General features: G+C 35.6%; 1 protein-coding gene across 5 annotated transcripts in view; it reads left to right on the plus strand.

Annotated features, from left to right (window-relative positions):
- KIF20B (kinesin family member 20B) overlaps positions 1 to 22,392 on the plus strand; it is a 74,738-nt gene that overhangs the window by 50,140 nt on the left and 2,206 nt on the right. For 2 of the 5 annotated variants that reach the window (XM_082673319.1, XM_082673318.1), the window contains exons 22-32: positions 419 to 479; positions 4,863 to 4,940; positions 6,214 to 6,339; positions 6,974 to 7,101; positions 8,599 to 8,754; positions 12,479 to 12,655; positions 14,667 to 14,777; positions 16,176 to 16,373; positions 17,161 to 17,229; positions 18,936 to 19,037; positions 19,651 to 19,801. In XM_082673319.1, coding sequence (XP_082529445.1) covers positions 419 to 479; positions 4,863 to 4,940; positions 6,214 to 6,339; positions 6,974 to 7,101; positions 8,599 to 8,754; positions 12,479 to 12,655; positions 14,667 to 14,777; positions 16,176 to 16,373; positions 17,161 to 17,229; positions 18,936 to 19,037; positions 19,651 to 19,801 — 1,357 coding nt within the window. The remainder of the gene's footprint in view (positions 1 to 418; positions 480 to 4,862; positions 4,941 to 6,213; positions 6,340 to 6,973; positions 7,102 to 8,598; positions 8,755 to 12,478; positions 12,656 to 14,666; positions 14,778 to 16,175; positions 16,374 to 17,160; positions 17,230 to 18,935; positions 19,038 to 19,650; positions 19,802 to 22,392) is intronic. The other 3 variants (XM_082673320.1, XM_082673321.1, XM_082673322.1) reach the window with 3 other exon arrangements.

Consider the following 22,392-nt stretch of genomic DNA (forward strand, 5'->3'; position numbering starts at 1 on the left):
GGGGATTCTATTTTTTCTGCATTTTGAGTTTACTGTTAAGGAATTTATTTATGGTTTTCTTTGTCCCTCCCACATTAAATACATAGTAAACTTCCATTTCTCTCTCTTTATGCTTTTTGTGTTGTGTAAGAGAACATACATGCTAGCTTGAAATGTTGAGTGAAGAAGAGGATTTGGCATTTTTGGGGTAGATTAAAGGTTTAAAGTTTGGGGGTTTTGTTTTGTTTTTTCTTATTACCACTCTCACCCTGCCCTTTTCTCTGAGGTGAAACAAACTTGGGAGCTGGAGACTATTAGTCAGCCTTCTAGGAGACAGATTTCAAACTTAATATTAAGCCCTGTTTTCAAGTCCCACTATTAAATAATGGGGTGTAGTTAAGTTACATTTGCATTTAATTCATATTCTTTTATTTTGCAGGAGCAGTTAAGTAATCAGAAAGTGGAAGAATCTATACAGCAGTATGAGAGAGTGTGCAAAGGTCAGAAACAAACCTCTACTTCCAGTACTAAAATGACTGCAAAATAAGTAGTTAAAATAACAATTGGTTTAATATTTTCCTTTGAAAATTGTAAAGTTAAAGAAGGGTAACATAAGATGTACGTACCTTTATTAAAAGAGAAAAGCATTGATTCTAAAGAGTAACTTACCACCATAAAGTTTATCCTTGGAGAAGTAAAACATTAAGAAATATTCAGTCAGGGCTTCCCTGGTGGCGCAGTGGTTGAGAGTCCGCCTGCCGATGCAGGGGACACAGGTTTGTGCCCCGGTCTGGGAGGATCCCACATGCCGCGGAGTGGCTGGGCCCGTGGGCCATGGCCGCTGAGCCTGCGCATCCGGAGCCTGTGCTCCACAACGGGAGAGGCCACAACAGTGAGAGGCCCGCATACCGCAAAAAAAAAGAAATATTCAGTCAAAGCAACATTGATTTCTAGATAATGGCCAGTATTTTGTGAAAAATAAAATTAAAGTTATATAGATCACAATGAATGGAATGGATTTCTAGTCAAAATAATATAAAGGTTATACTTCAAATAAAATATCTTTAAAATTAAAAAATATTTTTAAAATGTTTTTAAAAACTAATACTTTAGATTGAAATTGTATGTGCTAAATTTTTTTTATCAATTTGGATTGATTTTTTTATTTGAAATATTACAAAATTATCTTTGTAGATGATATGTACATATTTCTGTTCATAAAATTATGCAGATTCCTCTCCTTCCCATCAGTTACCCCTTAACTTCTTAGTTGTGTGAGTAGTAGAGCTGGGATTTGAACCCATGTCTGTTTCAGTCTTAAGTTCCAGACTGTCTCCACTAATTCATGCCATTTGTACTTGGCCAACTAAAGAGCAGGTGTAAGACAACAAGATTATTACTTATTTGGATGACTTGGACTTTTGTGGGGTTCACTTAGATCAGTAACTTCGATGTGAAAATATATCTCTGCACACAGTCCTATTTTCTCCTACCTTTTTAGGCCACTGTCCTCTAATATCTCCTATTTCCGTAATCTTTTTGGAGTTTCCCTTTACTTTGGCTGCTTTGTCATTGTTGGTAGATGTGAATAGATACTCTGAAAAGCATTCTTTGGACCAGGATATAGTTTTTATCGTATTTTCATTTTTTCTTTCTTTGCCAGATATTGAGACGTGTGGCATAGGCCCATTTTGAGTACTTTTAATCTTCCATCTTCTCCATGCTCTTTAAACTTTCACCCAGATCACTTGTAACCTACATATTTTCAAATCTTTTAGCTTTTTGCAATCTTTCCTTTATTTTTTAATTATTTTGAATTATTGTCTACTCACTTTCTTTCATTTTCATTTTTTAAGTAGTATTTATTGTGTATGAGCATATTTTTACTAAACATAAAGGTAAGGCGTAGCTTGCCCCCTTTTGAAACTCTTACCTCGGCTTTTGTGATCTATTCTTAGGGTTACTGCCTTTCTCTCAGAACGAGCCTCAGCCACTTTGACAAATTTCCTGATTAAGCCATCATCATTTTTTTTCTTTGTATTTTCTCTCTTGAGAGTTCATTCACTCTTGTGATTTTAAGTATGTATGAGACATTCTCTGACCAAAAAAAAAGTGCATTTTTAGCTCTTGAGGCTTTCCCTGGCTTCTACATTTCTATTCAAATACTGAATGCCATTCACTTAGCTATCTTATTAATTTTTTAAAATGGAGATATACATACCATAAAATTTACCCTTTAAAAGCGTACAGTATGGTGGATTTTAGTAAATTCACAAGCTCATACAACCACTACCACTATCTAATTCCAGAACATTTTCATCACCCTAGAAAGAAACCCTGCACCCATTAGCAATCACTCCGCATTCACACTTCTGAGATAACTCCAATCTCTGCCTCTGTCTTAACATGAACATCTTCCCTCTGAATGTGTCTGTGTCTTCACTCTATCTGTCTCTGTCCAAATTTCCCTCTTATAAGGACACCAGTCATATTGGATTTAGGGCCTACTCTATCCAGTATGACCTTATTCTTAACTTGATTACATTTGCAAAGCCTCTGTTTCCAAGTAAGGTCATATTCACAGGGAGTAACAATCAACATATCTTCTAATCTACTCTCCAGTAATATGACCCCTTTTATTAACAAAAAATTTTTTTGGTTATTTCAGACATTATTTTTTGTTACAGACATTAACATGAATATATTTGTATAAAAGTCTTTGGGCACACATGTAAATATATTTGTATGGGAAATTCCTAGCAGTGTAATTGTTGGCCCACATGTTGTGTTTAAAATTTTGATGAATATTGCTAAACTTCTCCCCAAAGTCATTATACCAGTTTATATTTTCAATAATAGTGTATAGAGTGCCCATTTCCGCACATTTTTGCCAGTATTAGGTGTTATCACACTTTGAACTTACAGCCAGTGTGATAAGTGAAACAAGGTATCACATGGTCTCAATCTTTTGTACTTGAGTACGCCTGGTATACGGGTATTCTAAAGTACATTTGAACTATCACTGAGTATTTTTTTTTGTTTTTGGCCACGCCGGGCGGCTTGCGGGATCTTAGTTCCCCAACCAGGGATCGAACCTGGGGCCCTGGCAGTGAGAGTGCCGTGTCCTAACCACTGGACCGCCAGGGAATTCCCAGTCACTGAGTATTTCTAATGCAGAGTTTTACATGACATTTGTGTGTCATTTCTTTGTATAGCTTTCAGTGATCCTCTCCCCTGAATGTTAAACACTTGATTGCTTGTTCATTTGCCAGGCGTTTATTTAGCTATGATAGTTCATAGATATCTTTAGATAGCTTTGATGAGATATATCATTCCTGTCTTTATGTTGCTTTATTTTCTGTTTTATTTGTTGCATATTTCTGGATTCTTTCCTGAGATAAAATGTAAGTTATTGGAGGCAGTGACTGATATAAGAATGCTCTTGTTTCTTTTACTGTCCCTACCTTTCAAATAATAGGTGGATAGCCACTAGCGAAGTTAACATTGGTGTCCTGGGGCCTTACTGATTGCTATCTAGATACTTCAACTCCTTCTTTTGAGCCCTCCAATTTAGAGCAATAGATAGGGTGTAAAAGGAACAGATTCTTTGAATAAAATTATAATTAATTGTATAATCTGAATATATTTGCAAATCATGCTTTTTGAAAGAAAAAGTTTTAGATAGAATACCAGTACTCCTTCAATCCTAAAGAGGAATTCTGTTTCATTAGCTCTCCTGGCAGCTTACATCACTGAACAGAAAGACTGAAAATTACTCGTTAAAATTTTTTCTCACTGTTTTGTTTTAAGCTTACTTTATATTAAGCGTTTTTAAGGGAGCCATCTTTTGATATTTGTGTCATTTTTTTATCACTTTTAGTGCCCTAGTTTGAGCCATGCATTTATAGATTCATCACCTCTGACATTCATAGCAATCTTGGTAAGAGGTGTCAGAAGTGAGCCCTGCTACTCTGTGTCTATCACCAGAGACGATAAACCAATCTCTCCTCCTTATCTCTTTCTATCAGGCAGGATTAGAATAGAATTGTTTATAAGCCATTATTGTAGTCATTTTTCAAGGGCCAGCAACAGTTTTGGTAAGGTTATAATAGTACAGTTATTCCTGATGAGTTGGTTTTAAGAACACTAGGAGTAAATATTTGGCTTTGAAAATTTTTCTAGAAAAAATAATTACTTGAGATTTAAATTTGGGATTGAGAATTTATTGTTTTTAGGAGGTAAAAGTTTTAGTTTTGGTTTGAGAATATTAACACTAAAAGTAAGTGTTTTGACAAATAATGTTTTTTCTAAATCCCAAGATCTGTGTTATTAGTGCGAGCACACCTCAGAGATGTTTCATGTTCGGTTCCGGACCACCACAATAAAGTGTAGGTCATAGTGAAATAAGTCGCACAATTTTTTTTTTGGTTTTCCAGTGCATAAAAGTTATGTTCACACTATATTGTGGTCTGTTAAGTGTGCAATAGTATATTATGTCTAAAAAAACAGTGCTCATACCTAATGAAAACATACTTTATTGCTAAAAAATGCTAACCATCACCTGAGCCTTCAGGGAGTTGTAATCTTTTTGCTGGTGGAGGGAGGGCCTGGCCTCGATGCTGAAGGCTGCTGGCTGATCAGGGCGGTGGTGGCTGAAGGTTGGGGTGGCTGCGGCAGTTTCTTAAAGTAAGACAATGAGGAGATTTGCCGCATCAGTTGACTCTTCCTTTCGTGAACAGTTTCTCTGTAGCGTGCACTGCTTTATAGCATTTTACCCACAGTAGAATTTCTTTCAAAATTGGAGTCAGGCCTCTCAGACTCTGCCACTGCTTCATCAACTCAGTTTATGCTATATTCTGAATCCTTTGTTGTCATTTCAACAGTCTTCACCAGGAGTAGATTCCGTCTCAAGAAACCACTTTCCTTGTTCATCCATAAGAAGCAACTCGTCATCTGTTCAGGTTTTGTCATGAAATTCCAGCAGTTCAGTCGCATCTTCTGGATAACTTGCTGCAGCTTCTACATTAGCACTTGGCTGCTTCACCTTGCACTGTTATGTTTTGAAGACAGCTTCTTTCCTTAAACCTCATGAATTAACCTCTGCTAGCTTGAAACTTTTCTTCTGCAGCTTCCTTACCTCTCTCAGCCTTCGCAGAATTGGAGAGAATTAGGGCCTTGCTCTAGATTAGGCTGTGGCTTAAGGGGATGTTGTGGTTGGTTTTGATCTTCTATCTAGACCACTGAAACTTTCTCCGTATCAGCAATAAGTCTGTTTTGCTTTCTTATCATTTGAGTATTCACTAGAGTAGCACTTTAAAGTCTCTTCAGGAGCTTTACTTTGCATTCACAACTTGGCTGTTTGGTGCAAGAGGGCTAGCTTTTGGCCAGTCAGGCTTTTGACATGCCTTCCTTACTAAACTTAGCTTAATCCTTTCATTTCTAGCTTTTGATTTAAAGTGAGAGACATGCGACTCTTCCTTTCACTTGAATGCTTAGAGGTCACTGTAGTGTTACTAATTAGACTAATTTCAGTATTGTTGTGTCTCAGGGAACAGGGAGGCCCGAGGAGAGGGAGAGACGGGGCACAGCTGGTCATTGGAGCAGTCACAGCACACACAGTGTTTATGGATTAAGCTTGCTGTCTTACATGGGTGTAGTTCATAGTGTCCCAAAACAATCACAGGAGTAACGTAAAGATCAGTGATCATAGATCACTGTAACAAATACAACAATAATGCAACAGTTTGAATTATTGCAAGAATTACTAAAATGTGATACAGAGGCAGGAAGTGAGCAAATGCTGTTAGAAAATGGCACTGATAGACTTGCTTAATGCAGGGTTGCCACAAACCTTCAATTTGTAAAAAACACAGTATATGTGAAGCACAATAAAGCGAAGTACAGTAAAATAATAGTTTTTATTATTTTTATTAATAGTTTAATTATATTGAAAATTGTTAGTTTTATCTGAAAAGATTCCTTTTCCATCCATTTATTCTTGCATTCATCCAAGCATCCATCTGTACATCAGTTATTTAGTTGATCCTTCATATATGCCAGTACTGTTCTAGACATTGAAAATATAGCAGTGAACAGGACAAAGTTTCTATTTGGAACTCATATTCTATTATAGTTAATAAAAGTGTATTTTAATTTTAGAAGAACTCAAAGGAAAAATTGGATATATAGATGTAGATGTTAGTAATTTCTAAAATGTTCTTTCCAAATTTTTAGATCTAAGCGTTAAAGAGAAAATAATTGAAGACATGCGAATGACCCTAGAAGAACAAGAACAAACTCAAGTAGAACAGGATCAAGTGCTTGAGGCTAAATTAAAGGAAACTGAAAGACTGGCCACAGGTGAAACAAGATTGCTTAAATACCTCGAAGCATACTTTCATTTTCTTTATTTTCCTAGATTTCTTTCCTTTTTAAACATAGTTTAGTGTTTATAATAATTCATAATGAAAAAGTATTTGGTGTGTTTTTGGAACATCCTGTCCCTTGTCATTTTTCATTATGATGAAAATTGTTGTACCTAAGTCAGAGAAGGAATAAGGACACTTTCATGATAACTGGATGATAGCTTGCAGTGTTCCCCAGATGTTAAGAATAAACTTTCAACTGAGTTTCACCTCTGTATAGCAACTGGTATCATCTTACATGTTTATCTCAATAAATACTCTGACTGTATCCTTCAGAATACCATCAGCCGGTTGCTTTTGTTTTTAATTTTTGAGAACATGAAGTTTCCTGTATATTGGCATGCATTTATACTGTATAGTCAGAACACTATTCAGTGGGTTATTGAGAGGTTTTTGTAGTTCTTCTCTAAGAATTTGGTAAGCTCTCAGAAGGGTCTCGGTTCTATCTTGGTCTGTGTACTTCTGCTTCTGGGCTCTGCTGATTCTTGTCTGTATCCCATGCCACATGTAGCTCTATGTGGTATAACTGTTGCATGTACTTTAAAAATAATTTTATGTTTTCAAATCAGAATTGGAAAAATGGAAGGAAAAATGCAAAGATTTGGAAACCAAAAGCAATCAAAGGTCAAATAAAGAACTTGAGGATAACACAGATGTACTTAATATAAAGCTCAGTAAGCTTCAAGATGAGTTACAGGTATGATTTTTATCTGTATATGTAATTGTATCTTTATATATATGCATTATATTTCTCATAAAAGGATAATTTAGTAAATATTTTATAATTAATTTAGATATGGATGAACCAATAGCTGGGAAATGTTAATATATAATTTTTCAGTATACACTCAAGCGACACAGGGAAGAAATTCCCAAGATACAAGCTGCTAAGTAAGTGCCAATGAAAGTGCAGTGGTTGGGTCTTCAGTTTTACATATTTAATTTTTAAATCATCACTTCTTATGTCTTTGTACCTATTTTCTACGCTTTAAACTTCTAACTCATCAAATACTGCTGTGGAGAAGATGACTATTAGGAAAATTATTTTGATTATTGTAAATTTAATTATTAAGCTGGAAAAGAATAGAGTTGAATGTCTGAACACTGGAATACATTTGAAACTATACTACTACAGAGAAGATATTCTGTTTTGTGTTTATATGTTTTTCCATGTTTAGCTTTCACATACTATGTGTAGAATACAACATATGGGGGAAATATTTTTTTAATGGGACTTAAAAATACTACGTAAAATTTTGTACATTTTATTTATTAGAAGTTGCAATCCAACTGTAGTTTTGGGATTGAAGAAAACATAACAGTGATTTTGAAAAGACTGCATCTAAATTATTTTCTTAAATTCAGGCTGTATATAATCAGATACTGAACAAATACAAAAGAAATCAGTTACTTTCTTTTGTAACTATTAATTATATACTTTAGAATTTACCTTTTCCATTCCATTAATTATGAAAAAAAATAACATTAATTACATTGAGAATGTTCATATTAAGGAATACCAGTATGTTCTACATTGTTCTAAAATAACATGATCACATATCTTAGATAATAAATGGGATTTTTAAATACATAGCTTTTAATGTGGTATTACTGTTTTTGTTTCAAATGAAGTTTTACTTGAATGTATAAATTAGACATTTTTGAACCCAAAGGATCTATGGAAACCTCTTTGGAATTTACTGATCAACTATATTTTCTGCCCAGCTGTTCCTTAAACTAATAAATGTTTGCCCTGTTGCACAAGTTATTCTTTATTTGGCATCCTGTATACCCAGGAAAATTTTATTTTTGGAACCATACAATTAGAAATGACTACCGTAAGTCAATTTTTTTTTTTTAATCTGGCATTTAAGAAGGCTTGGTTCTCTGTAACTCTTTCAGAAATTTCAATTGTGTCTTCTTAAGCTCACTGATGATGGAAAGTCCTCAAATGCACTTTACAGCAAAGTAAAGTTTATAAACAAAATAACTATTTAGGAAAGTAAACCAACAATGTTCTTTTGATAATCTGAAATAAACTCAAATCTTGTCATTATTTAAAGAAAAACACTTGTTTTTAACTTTTTGAAGAGGTGAAATGAAAAGTGCTGGATTACATGGAAATGTTGTAAATACAGATTTATTAATTGCTTTTGAAGCATATGATAGTTACTTATGCTATGTATACATATAGGAATCTGAACAGAAATATAAAGCTGATAGAAAAAAATGGTTAGAAGAAAAAATGATGCTTCTCACTCAAGCAAAAGAAGCTGAGAATCTACGAAACAAAGAGATGAGAAAATATGCTGAAGACAGAGAGCATTGTTTGAAGCAACAAAACGAAATGGTTGGTAACAATTATACTTTTTCTTCTATGTATTTCGCCTGCTTTCTTTGGTTTCTTAAATTTTTCCCTGGGATTCTTATATTCTTATCAGTATCTACATGGTTGCGTGGTTTTGTTTTTTGTCTTTTTTTCAAAGGCAGTTTGTCTGTTTGTAAGGTGACTTTTCTAGCCCATTTTATCTTGAAGTTCTTATTGTTGGGGAAATAATTATATCTCAATATTTAGATTCAGAACTTAAAAATCTCTTCTTTTGACTGCCACAGGGTTATCCCTACTGTATTGTAAAACATTGACATTTTGAACTGTAGATTCTACTAACATGGTGTTTATATTTTACCTCAAAAGCTCATTTTATCAGGTCTTTTTTTTAAAGTCAACTAAACAGTTTCTAGAAGACTATAGGTAGAAATAACGTTCAGTTTTACATTGACTGGCTCTAGTTCTTAAGTGATTCTATCTTAGCTTGTCTTTTTTCCTCCTATTTAAATCGACAACTTAGTCTGTTTGACACTCAATCAGAAAAAAGAAGTTTAAAGTCATCATTGATCCGAGGAAAGCTGTTGAGTAATACATTAACATTATTTTTAAATGAAAAACTAGTTCTCTATTTACAGTAATAGTAACGTGGCAGTATCACATTGTCATCTATTGGCATTTCCTTTGTTAATGACAGAATTTTAGTTATACCAGCTAAACTTACCTGTACAAACAGGAATGTTAATTTTCAATAAGTTAGGGATGATTTTTTCCAATGATTTTTAAAATTTTTTTATCTTTTTATTTTGAAATCATTTTATTTCCAGAAAAGTTGCAAAACTAGTACAGGGAATTTCTGTATACCTATCACCCAACTTCTGATGTTAGATCTTACATAACAACAGTACAGTGATCAAAACCAACAAATCAATATTATTATAGTACTGTTAGCTAACTTATGGACCTTACTAGAATTTCACCAGCCTTCCCACTGTTTTTTTCTGGATATAGGATCTAATCTAGGATACTACGTTCCATTTAGTTGTTGTGTTTCCTTAGAGTCTTGACTCTCTTTGTCATGTGACAAGTTATGTGAGACTAATACTTGTCATTACTACAGCAATGAGATGGCAATATATTTCACTTCATGTGCGAACTCCACATGACTGGAGGTACCTTCAGGAAGTGTTGGGTTGAGCAAGATTGTAATGCTGCATTTATCTTAACAGGAAATGTTGCTGCTGGTTCTCTTTCTGTCCACAGCCCATCCAACCTTCCTGGACAGTAATAAGAGGCAAGAAGTGAAATCAAAACTCTTGGCTGTCATAGTCAGTCACTCTACCTCCAACCCAGGAATGGGCCTACTTTCTTTTCCTAATCAGTAGTCCCTCTAGCAGCAATGCCAGCAAGTAAACCTCCTTTGAGTTTTTAATCCTAGAGAAAGCTAGCTTTCTCCTTTCTCCCATATATTTCTTTACAATCGTACCTAGGATATGTGTCTATGATATTTAAGAAATAAATTGTTGATGTTTTTTAAAGCTTTTAAAATTGTAACATACATAACACAGTAAGTAAACAAAACAAACATATAGTTCAGTGAATTATTATTATAAAGCCAGCCCCCACTTAACTACCACCGAGTTTAAAAAATGGAACCCTCTTCTGAATGGTAATAACTGTTCTATCTTTTAATGTTAAACTTTAGTTTTGCTCATTTATGAATTTTATATGAATGAAAACATAAATATATAGAATGCATTTCTTGTGTCTGGTTTCTTTCACTCAGTATTATGTTTGTGAGGATCATTTATACTATTGCAGGTAACTGGAGTTAGTCTGTTTTCATTGCTGAATATTTCAGTGTATAAGTATACCTCAGTCTATTCAATTTAAAGTTGAATATATGTGGATTGTTTCCTGTTTGGGGCTGTTAATGCGTAAGATCTCCTGTTAACATTTTTATATATTTCTCTTAGTGCACATGTGTGTACATTTCTATTGCCTGTATAGCCAAGAATAGAATTGCTAGTTGATAGGGTAAACATATGTGGAACTCTAGTAGAATGCCAGACTGATTTTCAAAATAGTTGTATCCATTTATACTCCAACTAGTATTGTTGGATGTTTAGTTTATTGGCTCTGCCTATCCAAGTCCCCTTGCTTATCTTCTATTGGACTATCTTTTTTTTTTTTATAGGAGTTCCTTATACTTTTATACTTTCTGGATAGGAGCGTGTTGCAGTTACCTTCTTTCAGTCTCTGGTTTACTTTTTACTCTCCTGTTGCCTTTTTAGAACAGAAATTCTTAGGTATTGTAATTCATTTTCCCAATCTTTTCCTTTATGAACCTCAAGGGCATTTCTTACATTCTTCCTGAAAAGTTGGGGGTTTTACCTTCCATATTTAGACCCTAGAATTAATTTTTGTGTTGGAGTGAGATAGGGTAAAAGCGGTTGTTGTCACTGTAAATGTGTATTAACGATCGACCTGGTAGTACATGTTGAAGAAACTGTTTCTTTTTTACTGCTCTGCATCTTTTGTCATAAATCAGTTGTCCAAGCGTTAACTTTCATACATTGTGTGAGATTAAAATTAAGGTTTTTTTCTTTTTTTCCATTTGGCTATTCAGTTGTTCCATCACTCTTTGTTGAAAAGATTGTCGTTTCCTCCATTGAAATTCTTTGGCATTTTTATAGAGTATCAATTGACCATAACATTTGTGGACCCTATCCTCTGCTTTCTGATGTCTGTCTACCCTTACGCCAATATCACGGTCTTGATTATTATTATTATAGTAGTCTTGAAATGATGTAGTGTGATTGCTCCTACTTTTTTTCTTTTTTTCTTTTCTTTTCGTGGTACGCGAGCCTGTCACTGTTACGGCCTCTCCCGTTGCGGAGCACAGGCTCCGGACGCGCAGGCTCAGTGGCCATGGCTCACGGGCCCAGCAGTTCTGCGGCATGTGGGAACTTCCCGGACTGGGGCACGAACCCGTGTCCCTTGCATAGGCAGGCGGACTCTCAACCACTGCGCCACCAGGGAAGCCCGTTCCTACTTTGTTCTTCATTTTCAACATAATTTTGACGGTTATGTCATTTGCATTTTCATATTATTTTTAGAGTCAGCTTTTTCATTTCTGTCAACACACACACACACACACACACACACACACACGTGCGTGTGCGCTTGCTTGAATTTTGAAGTTGCTTTGACTCTAGATCTTTTGGGGGAGACCTGTCATCTTAACAATATTGAATCTTTTGATCCTTGAACACAGATTCTCTATTTGTTTATTTAAGTGTTCTTTTATTTCTTTCAGCAATGTTTTGTAGTTTGTCATGTTTAGGTCTTGCACATATTTTCTTTAATTTACCCCTATTTCATGATTTTTGAACCCAGTGAAAATGGTATGTTTAATTTTCATTTCTCTATTGTTTGTTGCTATTAGTTTTGTCATTTGTTTTATTGTAATGTTACCATCTCATTTCTCAGATATTGGGGGAAATGCTAGAATTAGTTTAAAAGCTGTAATTTTTTATTGAAAGAAGTGCCCAGCGTGAACATTTAAGATATATGAAGGCATTATGTGTTTGGCTTTATAAGTAAATATTTTATCGAGACTTGACTACGTAATTTGTTACATATCCTGTTCACAGTTGTATTTATTGTGTTATTTAGAAATTCAGAAATTTCTTAGATTCATAATTTTGCAAGGTTTATTTTAACATTTTGTCCATATTCTGTTTAGGAAATGCTTCAAGCACAGTTGGCTGAGAAAGATGGTAACCTCCAACAGTGGCGGGAAGAACGTGATCAGCTGGTTGCAGCTTTAGAAATACAGCTGAAAGCACTGATCTCCAGTAATATACAGAAAGATAATGAAATTGAACAATTAAAAAAGATCACATCAGAAACTTCTAAAACAGTCAGTAGAATCATGTTCTTTCTATGCCTTTTTAAATTAAATATAGGAAGTATTCAAAATTGTTTAATTGATTAACTTTTAAAGAATAAAAATGTAAGTAGATCAGTGGGGAATCATAGTTTGAAAAAATTATTTGGATAGGGGCTTCCCTGGTGGCGCAGTGGTTGAGAGTCCGCCTGCTGATGCAGGGGACACGGGTTCGTGCCCCAGTCCGGGAAGATCCTACATGCCGCAGAGCGGCTAGGCCCGTGAGCCATGGCCGCTGAGCCTGCGCGTCCGGAGCCTGTGCTCCTCAACGGGAGAGGCCACAGCAGTGAGAGGCCTGCGTACCGCAAAAAAAATAAATAAATAAAAATAAATTATTTGGATATTGGTCATGAATTTTGAGTTTTCAGAGTTTATCATTATGGTTGACTCATCAATGACTAATTGAGAAATAGTACTTTCTCCAATATTTTGGTCATATCTCTTAGATAGAATAATTAGAAAATAAACAACTGATGATTTAGTCCCTAATCTGCCTTTAAAATGTGGAAATATGACTCAGCCTGAATGCTTGGTGATATTTAAATACTTGAACCCATCCTAAATTTATGATAAAGATACAAATTGTTTTTGAAAATAAGCATAATGGTGAGGAGATGTGAGTCATTCAGGAGCTACTTTTTTTTTCCCCCCCTCTGGCTGCACCACACGGCTTGCAGGGATCTTAGTTCCCCAACCAGGGATTGAACCCAGGCCCCGGCAGTGAGAGCACCGAGTCCTAACCACTGGACCACCAGGGAATTCCCAGGAGCTACTTTTGTAATATTGCATTGGGGCTAGGAACCCTAGGTAAAGAAAGTATTGCATTTCACAGATAGCTATTTCCCAGGTAAATTGAATCAGGGTACATCTGAAGCTAGTCTTTTCAGAGTAAATAATCTGCATTTGAAAATCTGCTGTTCCGCAGCCTTCAGACAATAATAAAATTAAATGTGTTTGTGTGTATATGTCTCTTACATCAAAAGACTTCATGATTCTAAGAGAAAGACTGCTCAAAACAGAGGTATTAGCATGTGGTATAAATTGCACAGAATAGAAAGTTAGAAAAACTAGGTATCAACTGCTGTCAGTGTGGTGTTGGGACCTTTAGGAAAATTACTTAACATTTCCAAACTTTAAAACAGAGATGATAATGTCTTTCTAATAGAATTGTGAAAATTAATCGAGAGCATTTGTAAAACAATTAGCACAGTTATTACCACAGTGGAAGTCAGTACATGCTAGTTGCTTTCCCCATTATGAATGCAATAGCATCTTTTTTATTTGACAATTATGGGTAGGTGACATAAGAGATGTATTTGACTTTTGATTTTGATGGTAGTGATTAGAAGGTGCACGTTGGAATTTATCAAGTTTAAAAATGTATTCTGATTTTTTTTATAGATCCCTTAAGTAGGGTTTAGGAATAGAGCATACCCTATGACTGATTAAGTGAGATGAAGAGTGTGCAGCACTTTTCAGTATGGTCTTTTCAGTATGGTCTTTATCAGTATGGTCTTTTCTACTCTAATGCTATAGTTGCATTCCTAAGACACCTCTAGTTTTTCAAAATTGTGTTATCAAAGTGATTTTGGGGGTTCAAGCTCCAACGCAGTACAGACAGTGGTCATGTTATTTAATTTCTCTCTATTTCTTCATCTGGAAAGTAGGAATAACAATTCTTGCCAAACCTCAGAGTTGCAGTGAAAGTAAAATGAGAGAATATATGTAAAACACCTTGGAATTTGAAAGTAATCTTTCAAATTTCTCTTTAGATCAGATTCAGAAGAGGCTGGAAAGTTGCCCAGCCTTTCCTAACTCTCTGAGGATGAAAGAGAAGAAGAAGGAGAGTTAGTTGGTCATTGAAGAAGTCTTTAATTACTTCCACTATTTAATTCACCCAAATCTTGATATTATATTCTTTAGGTGAAGTATTTTAATGTATATTCGGTTACGGTGGCTTGTTGCTTTAATATTTCCTTACTAGGAAAAACAGACCATGGATATCCAGCCCAGACATACGAATTCAATGGATCCTGGCAGGGTTGAAACTGAACCTCAGTCAACAAGTTTTGAAATTTCCAGGGATGAAGTAGAAGTGAGTATTTGATAACACAGTCCACTTTTTAACCCGCTTTACCAATGACCATTAATTACTAAATAATACTTGCAAGTATAATTTAATCAGTTGTTGTAGATATCTTGCTATACAGTTAGCTGTGTGTGCTCTTGGCTATGGAAAGGAAAACTGAAGGCTTTTGAGGGGAGATGCAATTCTTTTGGGGAAATTTGATCCCCAAATGGTATTAATTTCCTCTCAAAATGATACTGATCTCAAACAGATCTTTGATTATAAACAAATTTGATGGTCAGAAATAGGAAATCCCACAAAAGATAAAATATGGATGACTATTTTCCCTCATAAGCAGTCCATTTAATAAGCATTCTATTAAATAGCATTTTTTGGAAATTTTACCCATTTTATAACTTTATCACCAAATCCCAATAACCTCACAATGAGTTTCCTTAGTTTGAAGTGGGCTTAGGGTTCTGTGACTTGCATTGGATAACGTAGTTTCTCAGATTGCCTATGAAATAGACACAAATTCTATGTCACTTGTTGAAAATAAAATTACTTTTTAAATATTTATTTTAAAAACACATTTATTGGGAGCATTCATTGTTGGGAACCTTGCACTGAGGATAAAGACATAAGTAAGATATGATCGCCATCCTCAAGGAATAAGAAGTCTAATAAGACAGGTATTTAATGACTATCTTGTTTCACCTTATGGACTAAGTGTTATAAAGAGAGTGCTAAGAAGGAACACTGATGAGGAGGATATGATGAATTTTGCCTGAGTGGTTGTGGACGTGGATTAGAAAAAGTAACATCGTACTGGGTCTTGAAGGTGAATAGAGGTTTACCAAGCAGAGAATGGGAAGAGAAAGGCATTTTGATCTGGGGAAATAACACAAGCCATTCCTTACTAGGCTTCAGAAGAATCATGTGACTTCCACCACATGCTATCAGTCATGGAAACCATTAAGGCCAGGCCCAATTGAAGGAAGGGGAATGAGACTCTATCTCTCAGTGGGAAGAACAGTAAAGAATTTACAGCAAACTTTAGTTTACCATAACTAGGGCGCTTATTAAAAATCATTGACTCTTTCCTTGGAGAGTTCTGATTTAGTAAGTTTGTGGTAGGGTCCAAGAATCTTTTAAACAATTTCTCTAGATAATTCTTACGATGACACAGGTTTGGGAAATACTGATCTCTAAGTTTCTCTCAATTTTAACATACCATGTACAAACCTGGAGAAAGTAGATGATAACTCAGTCTTTCTGTCCTTGCTGTAGCAAATTTGATCAAGCAAACTTTTTATCTTTTCCAATTTATTGTTTTTAATAGGTAATTGAGACAGTTAATTTTTGGCAATTTAGAAATTCATATCCTGCAAATAAGATTTGTTTTCCTTTTAAATTCTGTTGTAGGTTGGATCTGTAGTCCTTGACTCTTGTGAAGTGTCAACAGAAAATAATCAAAGTACTCGATTTCCAAAACCTGAGTTAGAGATTCAATTTACACCTTTACAGCCAAACAAAATGGCAGTGAAACACCTGGGTTGTACCTCACCAGTGACGGTTAAGATTCCCAAGGCCCGGAAGAGGAAGAGTAATGAAATGGAGGAGGTAAATACTTAACTATTAAGTGAATTAAACAAGTAAACCTTATTATTATTAAGCTCAGTGATAATATATAAACTCTGTTACATTGCCCTCCTATTCATAAGCACTGCTATTAGAGACCAAAATCATAGTTTATGGTATATTTAATACTGTTTTAAGAATATTACTGTGGTGAATAGTCCTCAGACAAAAAGCTTATAGATTTTAAAATATATAGATTATTCCTTCTTTTAGTGAAGCTATGACAGGTCAAATGGTGGTGAATTTTAGTAGTGAGCTATTTCAGTATACTGGTCCTATTCAAACTCAGTCACTTTCCCTCCAATGGAAGAGAAAAGGGGTTGATAAAAGGAATTAGAGAAACTGAAACGACTAACTTGCTTGAATATAATCTTTGTCATTTAACTAAAATCTTAGGTCTCTATGATCATAGTTGGTTTCAGAAGAGAAATTCTTCTTCTATGAGCCAGTATTAAAATTTGGGTCTCAATTTAGTGGTAGGCCAAGAACTATTTACTTCTTCCTGCCGCAGCTTTCTGATCGTGGGGTTACCAAACCTTCTATCATATTCTAGCCAGTCACATAAACTTTCCGATCCTCACTTCCCTCCTTTCGGAAATAAAGAATTAGATATAATATGTTTAAAATGTTTTGCTTTTGTTCCACATGTGGTAGATACATAATAAATGGCAATATTTATGTTAACAGAAATATTTATGTTTAAAACTATAATTATAAACTCTCTGGCACAATAACTTTTTTCCAACTTGTCTTTTTCACGCCTTTAAAGAGTAGTATGTTTTCAAGTTGGTGGAAGAGCAGAAATAATATTAACCATACTCCTGAGGCTCTCTGTCAGGTAATACGTTTGCTGAGTGAATATTATTTAGCATATTTCCTTCTACACATAGAACACCTTTAGCGATTGTTTTGGAGCGCCTTAGTTAACTTTTATTCTATATTTATTTAATTTATATTTAGTACACTTTAGATACCATTAAGATACAGTTGACCCTTGAACGACATGAGGGTTAGGTGCCAGCCGCAGCGCAGAAAAATCTTGTGTACCTTACAGTCGGCCCTCAGTATGTGAGGTTCCTCATCCGTGCATTCAACCAACTACAGATCATGTAGGGATGTAGTATCTACTAACTATTGAAAACAATCAGTGTATAAGCAGACTCATGCATTTCAAACCTGTTTTGTTCAAGGGCCAACTGTACTAAGTAGTTTAATTTCATCATCTTTGTTAACATGGTGACTAACATCTATGTTGACTTGATTCATTTTTTTCAAAGGAAAAGGAAAAATCGGTTGTATACTCAGAGGGTTAAGATAAAGTTATTTTATTCATTTTACTGCCGGCATATACTCCCAGTTTCAGAATAGATACACAGATTGTTGTAGGGTAAACCACGTAGAAACTTAAAAGTTTTAACTGATTTTGCTAGCTCTTTACTGCTGTAATAAACTGAGTGTTGTAAAGTCCTCAGGAAAATAATTTATACAGTGCTATATTCTAATCTAGTGAAGACTCCAAAGAGCTCTTTATTGAACACTACAAGTATGATGGAGTTACAATCTTTCTTCCTTTGCTTCCCCTGATTACCATCTGTCTTTCCTCTTTTACGAAATCTTCTTCTTGTGATCCTTAAGACTTTACTGGGTAACTTGAATTCTGAGGTTCAGTCATGATCTCTCTGCTTCTGTTCTTGCCTTTTTTTTTTCCTTTTATGCTTATAATCTTTAGTACGATTAATATTTGCACAAGTTCAGTTCAGTTAATGTACTACAAAAGACTTTGTCTTAAGATTAAGTGGGGAAAAGAAGAGTGAGAGGTCATGCCTTTTTAGTAGCAAAAACAGATTGTATTTCTTAACTTTCACGTTTTACCTGTGCTTATACTGCAGAGTTTTGTTCTGTTTTCAGTGTCACTAAGTATCAATGAGAGGTTATGCTCAGCATGATTTGGGAGTTGGGAAAAGGGTAGATAAATATATTGCTATGTTGTATTGTCAAGATGGGGTTCAAATAAAAGCTGTTATCCCTTCATTTAACTAATGTAATTTCATCATGATGCATGTGAAAAATTCATACCTTCAATCATTTTGTGATAAAAACATGTATTGCATCATCATGCTGTGCGCTTAAACTTACATATGTTATATATGAGTAATATTTCAATGAAGTTGGCAAAAAACATTGTACCTTCAGTCAGGGTTTCTCAACTTCAGCGTGATTGACATTTTCAGCCAGATATTTCTTTGTTTAGGAGAGTTCAATGCCCTGTACATTTTAAGGGGTTTTTAGCAGTATTCCTGGCCTCTACCCACTAGTTTCCATTAAACCTTCCCCTTATCCCCAGCGGTGACCACCAAAAATATCTTCAGACAATGCCTATGTCCCCTGGCGTCAGAATTGCCCCTGGTTAAGAACCATTTTCTTGTTTTGTTGCTGTTTGTTTGTTAGTTTGCTTTTGTTCTTTTTTTTTCCTCCCCTGGAGTCTAGAGAGAGAAAGAAAACACTGTCAAGAAATTAATCAGTGCTGAAATTCATTATTTTTAGGACTTTGTGAATTTTGAAAATAAGAAGAATGCTACACCCAGAACGAATTTGAAGTCCCCTGTTTCTGAGCATGGAAATTCTTCTGTCAAAAAGGAACAAAAGGTTTGTCTTCTAATTTGTCCAAAATTGACCATTTTCATAACTTACATTTATAAAGTAGAAGATGAAAATAAAAATATCAAATTTGATTAGTAATAATTATTCAGAAGTTGGGTTTTGTCCAGTTATAACTTATTTGTCTTTCATTTTCTATTCATCTAATTCAGCTCTGAATATATAACCTTTGGCATTTGGCAAGTAGCGGGTACCCCTTGATATGTTCACCTCTGACTTATCATTCTATCACACTCATTCTCCGGCCCTTTCATCCCACTCCTTATATTCTTTTTTTTGTGTGTGTGGTACGCGGGCCTCTCACTGTTGTGGCCTCTCCTGTTGTGGAGCACAGGCTCAGTGGCCATGGCCCAGGGGTCCAGCTGCTCCGCGGCACGTGGGATCTTCCCAGACTGGGGCACGAACCCGTGTCCCCTGCATCGGCAGGCAGACTCTCAACCACTGCGCCACCAGGGAAGCCCCCCTCTCCTTATATTCTTAATCTCAAGTTCCCTGCCTGAGAATTCATAACCTGTGCCTGACCTCTTTAATTCAACTATGGCTATAACTGTTTCCTTCTAACATTCCTCATCAACAATAACAAGAAGTGTTTGTTTATTAGGTTTCCACACGCCCATCATCTAAGAAAACTTATTCTTTACGGAGTCAGGCATCCACAATTAGTATAAACGTGCCTGCTAAGAAAAAAGAAGGAACGCTACAGAAATTTGGAGATTTCTTACAACATTCTCCAACTATTCTTCAATCAAAAGGTTTGCAGAATATTAATTAAATGACCTTTTACGTTAGATATATGGTGTTTTCTAATATCTGATTGGTGTATAAACTCAACAATAGTGACTATTATATTTCCAATAGACAGTGTCTTATGTTAGGTATTTAGGGACGAAACATGAAAGGATGATATGCCTTGGTGTTCACTGGGTAATGGAAGAGAAAGATCTGTATTTAAGTAATTGATGCAGAGAAGGCTGCTTAATGTAATAGTTGTAGAGATACAAGGAAAGTGCATGGTAGTATTGGAGGAAGAGAGCTGTTTGTTTGGGGGCTATGGGAAGATTTTATAGAAGAGATGGGATTTAACCTGGGTGTTGAAATGTTGGAAGATTATACCTCCTAGAGATAACCGTGGTTAGTATTATGGTATATTTTCTCCTACTGTTTTTTTCTCTGCATGTATAAACATTACCTAATCATATATATCAAAAGCAAATATTTCTATAAATATGTATTGATTTAGTTGCTTAATGCTTTTTTCTTTATAATATAATGTAGACATACTAATACTTTTGTATTAATATGTGCTAAGATATATATTCTCTCTATACACGTATACATAAATATATACTTATATACACATCTACCAGAGGGAACAGTTTTAACACAAATAGAGTACCAGGAAAGTGTAGGGAATGTGCAGGCAATTACAGGTAGCAATCTGCATCTGGCATCTAGAATGTGGAGAGATTATTGGGAGGAAGGGGGCAGGAAGGAGTGAGTTTTCATTAGAGTACCTGAATGGTAGCAATAGGGTAAATTGGAGACTGGAGGTGGGGAGAATGAGGAGGGAAAAGGACTGAAAGCAGGGACAGCTGAATTTAGTCAGATTGGTTGTGTAAAAATACTTTCTGTAAAAACTTGACCGCAGAGCTTCCCAAACTTTCTTGGTTCACAGCGCCCTTAATGTCTCAGTAATTTTTTTCATGTGTCCATGCACCCAAAGAAACACCTAATAGTTCCATCCGTTAATACTTAAGGCCAAACAATCACCGAAAATTCAGCTCCTGAAAATCCAGGTTGCCAAAATATGTAATCATCAGAAGGAAGGTAATGTGATATCTTTTTGAAACTGAACTACCCTGAGTTACAGAGTGTCACTGTTTTCCTCAAAAATTTAAAATATTCGGAGCTGCTCTCGTGAATTTGCTGCAGCATGTCTTGGTACACAGTTTGGGAACTTCAGACTTAGACCCATTTGTATATATTTTTTAAAAAATATATACATTCTTTGAAAGGTATAGTTTGTACAAGCATAGAAAATATCTGGAGAGACAAACAGCAAACTGTTAAATGTCTAAATTTGGAGAGGTGGGACTTGTTATTTTAGATGCTTCTGTATTTTATTTAAATTATGTTGACCGTTGCTTATATATTAAAAAGAAATATGTTTTCAAGGAGAGGGAGGTACCCACCTGGTAATGACTCCCTTGTCCTTAACAGCTTCCCTACCTATATACCCGGTGTGGAATTTTTAAAAACTTATTTCTAGTAATATAAAGTATCCCTGTTGGGGATTGTAACTGCAATACATGTCTGTTGTTGATCACTTGGAAATAAAGGGAGAGAAGAAGAAAACAGAGATTAGTGCTTAAAATTCTGCTGCTCTGATAACTACTGTTAATCCATTACTCAGTAACGCTGGTTTCCCAGTTTATCCCTTTTGTCTATCTCTTATCCATTCAGTACATGGAAGCCAGAGTGATCTTTTCAAAGTGCAGAATGAATTATTTAAACTATATAACTTTTTGTTTTCTTATTATCTTTTCCAGTAGACTATAAGCTCTACAAGTGCAAAATGTCTGTCTAGTTTACATCCTCAGCTCTTAGTATAGTGGTTGGCACACAGTAGTGAGGAATTTCGAAGCTCCAGGCCAAAATCCTATGTGTGATTTGTTTCAGGCTGACCTTAGGCAATTACAAAGGTTTTACCTGTTAGGTCTCATGAGGGAAAGCTACCGTCCCCACATCAAACTTGATACACAGCCAATGCGTCCTAGTCTGTGAAGGGAGTTAGTCAAGGACTCAGGTCTCTTGCCAGCCATACTCTTACACATATCTGCATTCCTAGCCTAGGTGCCTTCATTTGTATCCTATTAATTGGGAGCCTTCAGTAGAGAACGTCCTCAGGCATCTCTGCCAAAGACGTTATGACGGGGAAGTGGAGGGAAACTTGAAGACACTGTTCTCCACTCTGACTCTACTTTTCCGCTCCTAGCCCTCCCCACTGGTCTCCAGCACCAAGGTCCATAAAACTGCAAGCGCCAAGAGCCTTTTGTTTAGGGCTCGCTTGGCAATAAGATCACCCCAACTTCTGTGCTGACCCACCTGACCCAGACTGTGCATTATTCCACGGGGGAATCTAGAAGGGCGGTGGGAGTTGGCGCTTTCTCAGGTCTAGCCTCTTGCTTATTCAACTGCAGTTAAGTGGTTAAAGGCTTTAACTTTCATTTTGACTTGTCTTAATTAGCCACTCTGACATCTGGCAGCTCAGCTCTCAGGCTCAGCTCAGCCCTTGACAAGTAGACCTCAGTTCAGCATGTTTCCTTAAATGTGTTTTCTATTT

Source organism: Grampus griseus (genome assembly GCF_964374135.1).
Source record: "Grampus griseus genome assembly, chromosome: 16".
Taxonomy (NCBI): Eukaryota; Metazoa; Chordata; class Mammalia; order Artiodactyla; family Delphinidae; genus Grampus; species Grampus griseus.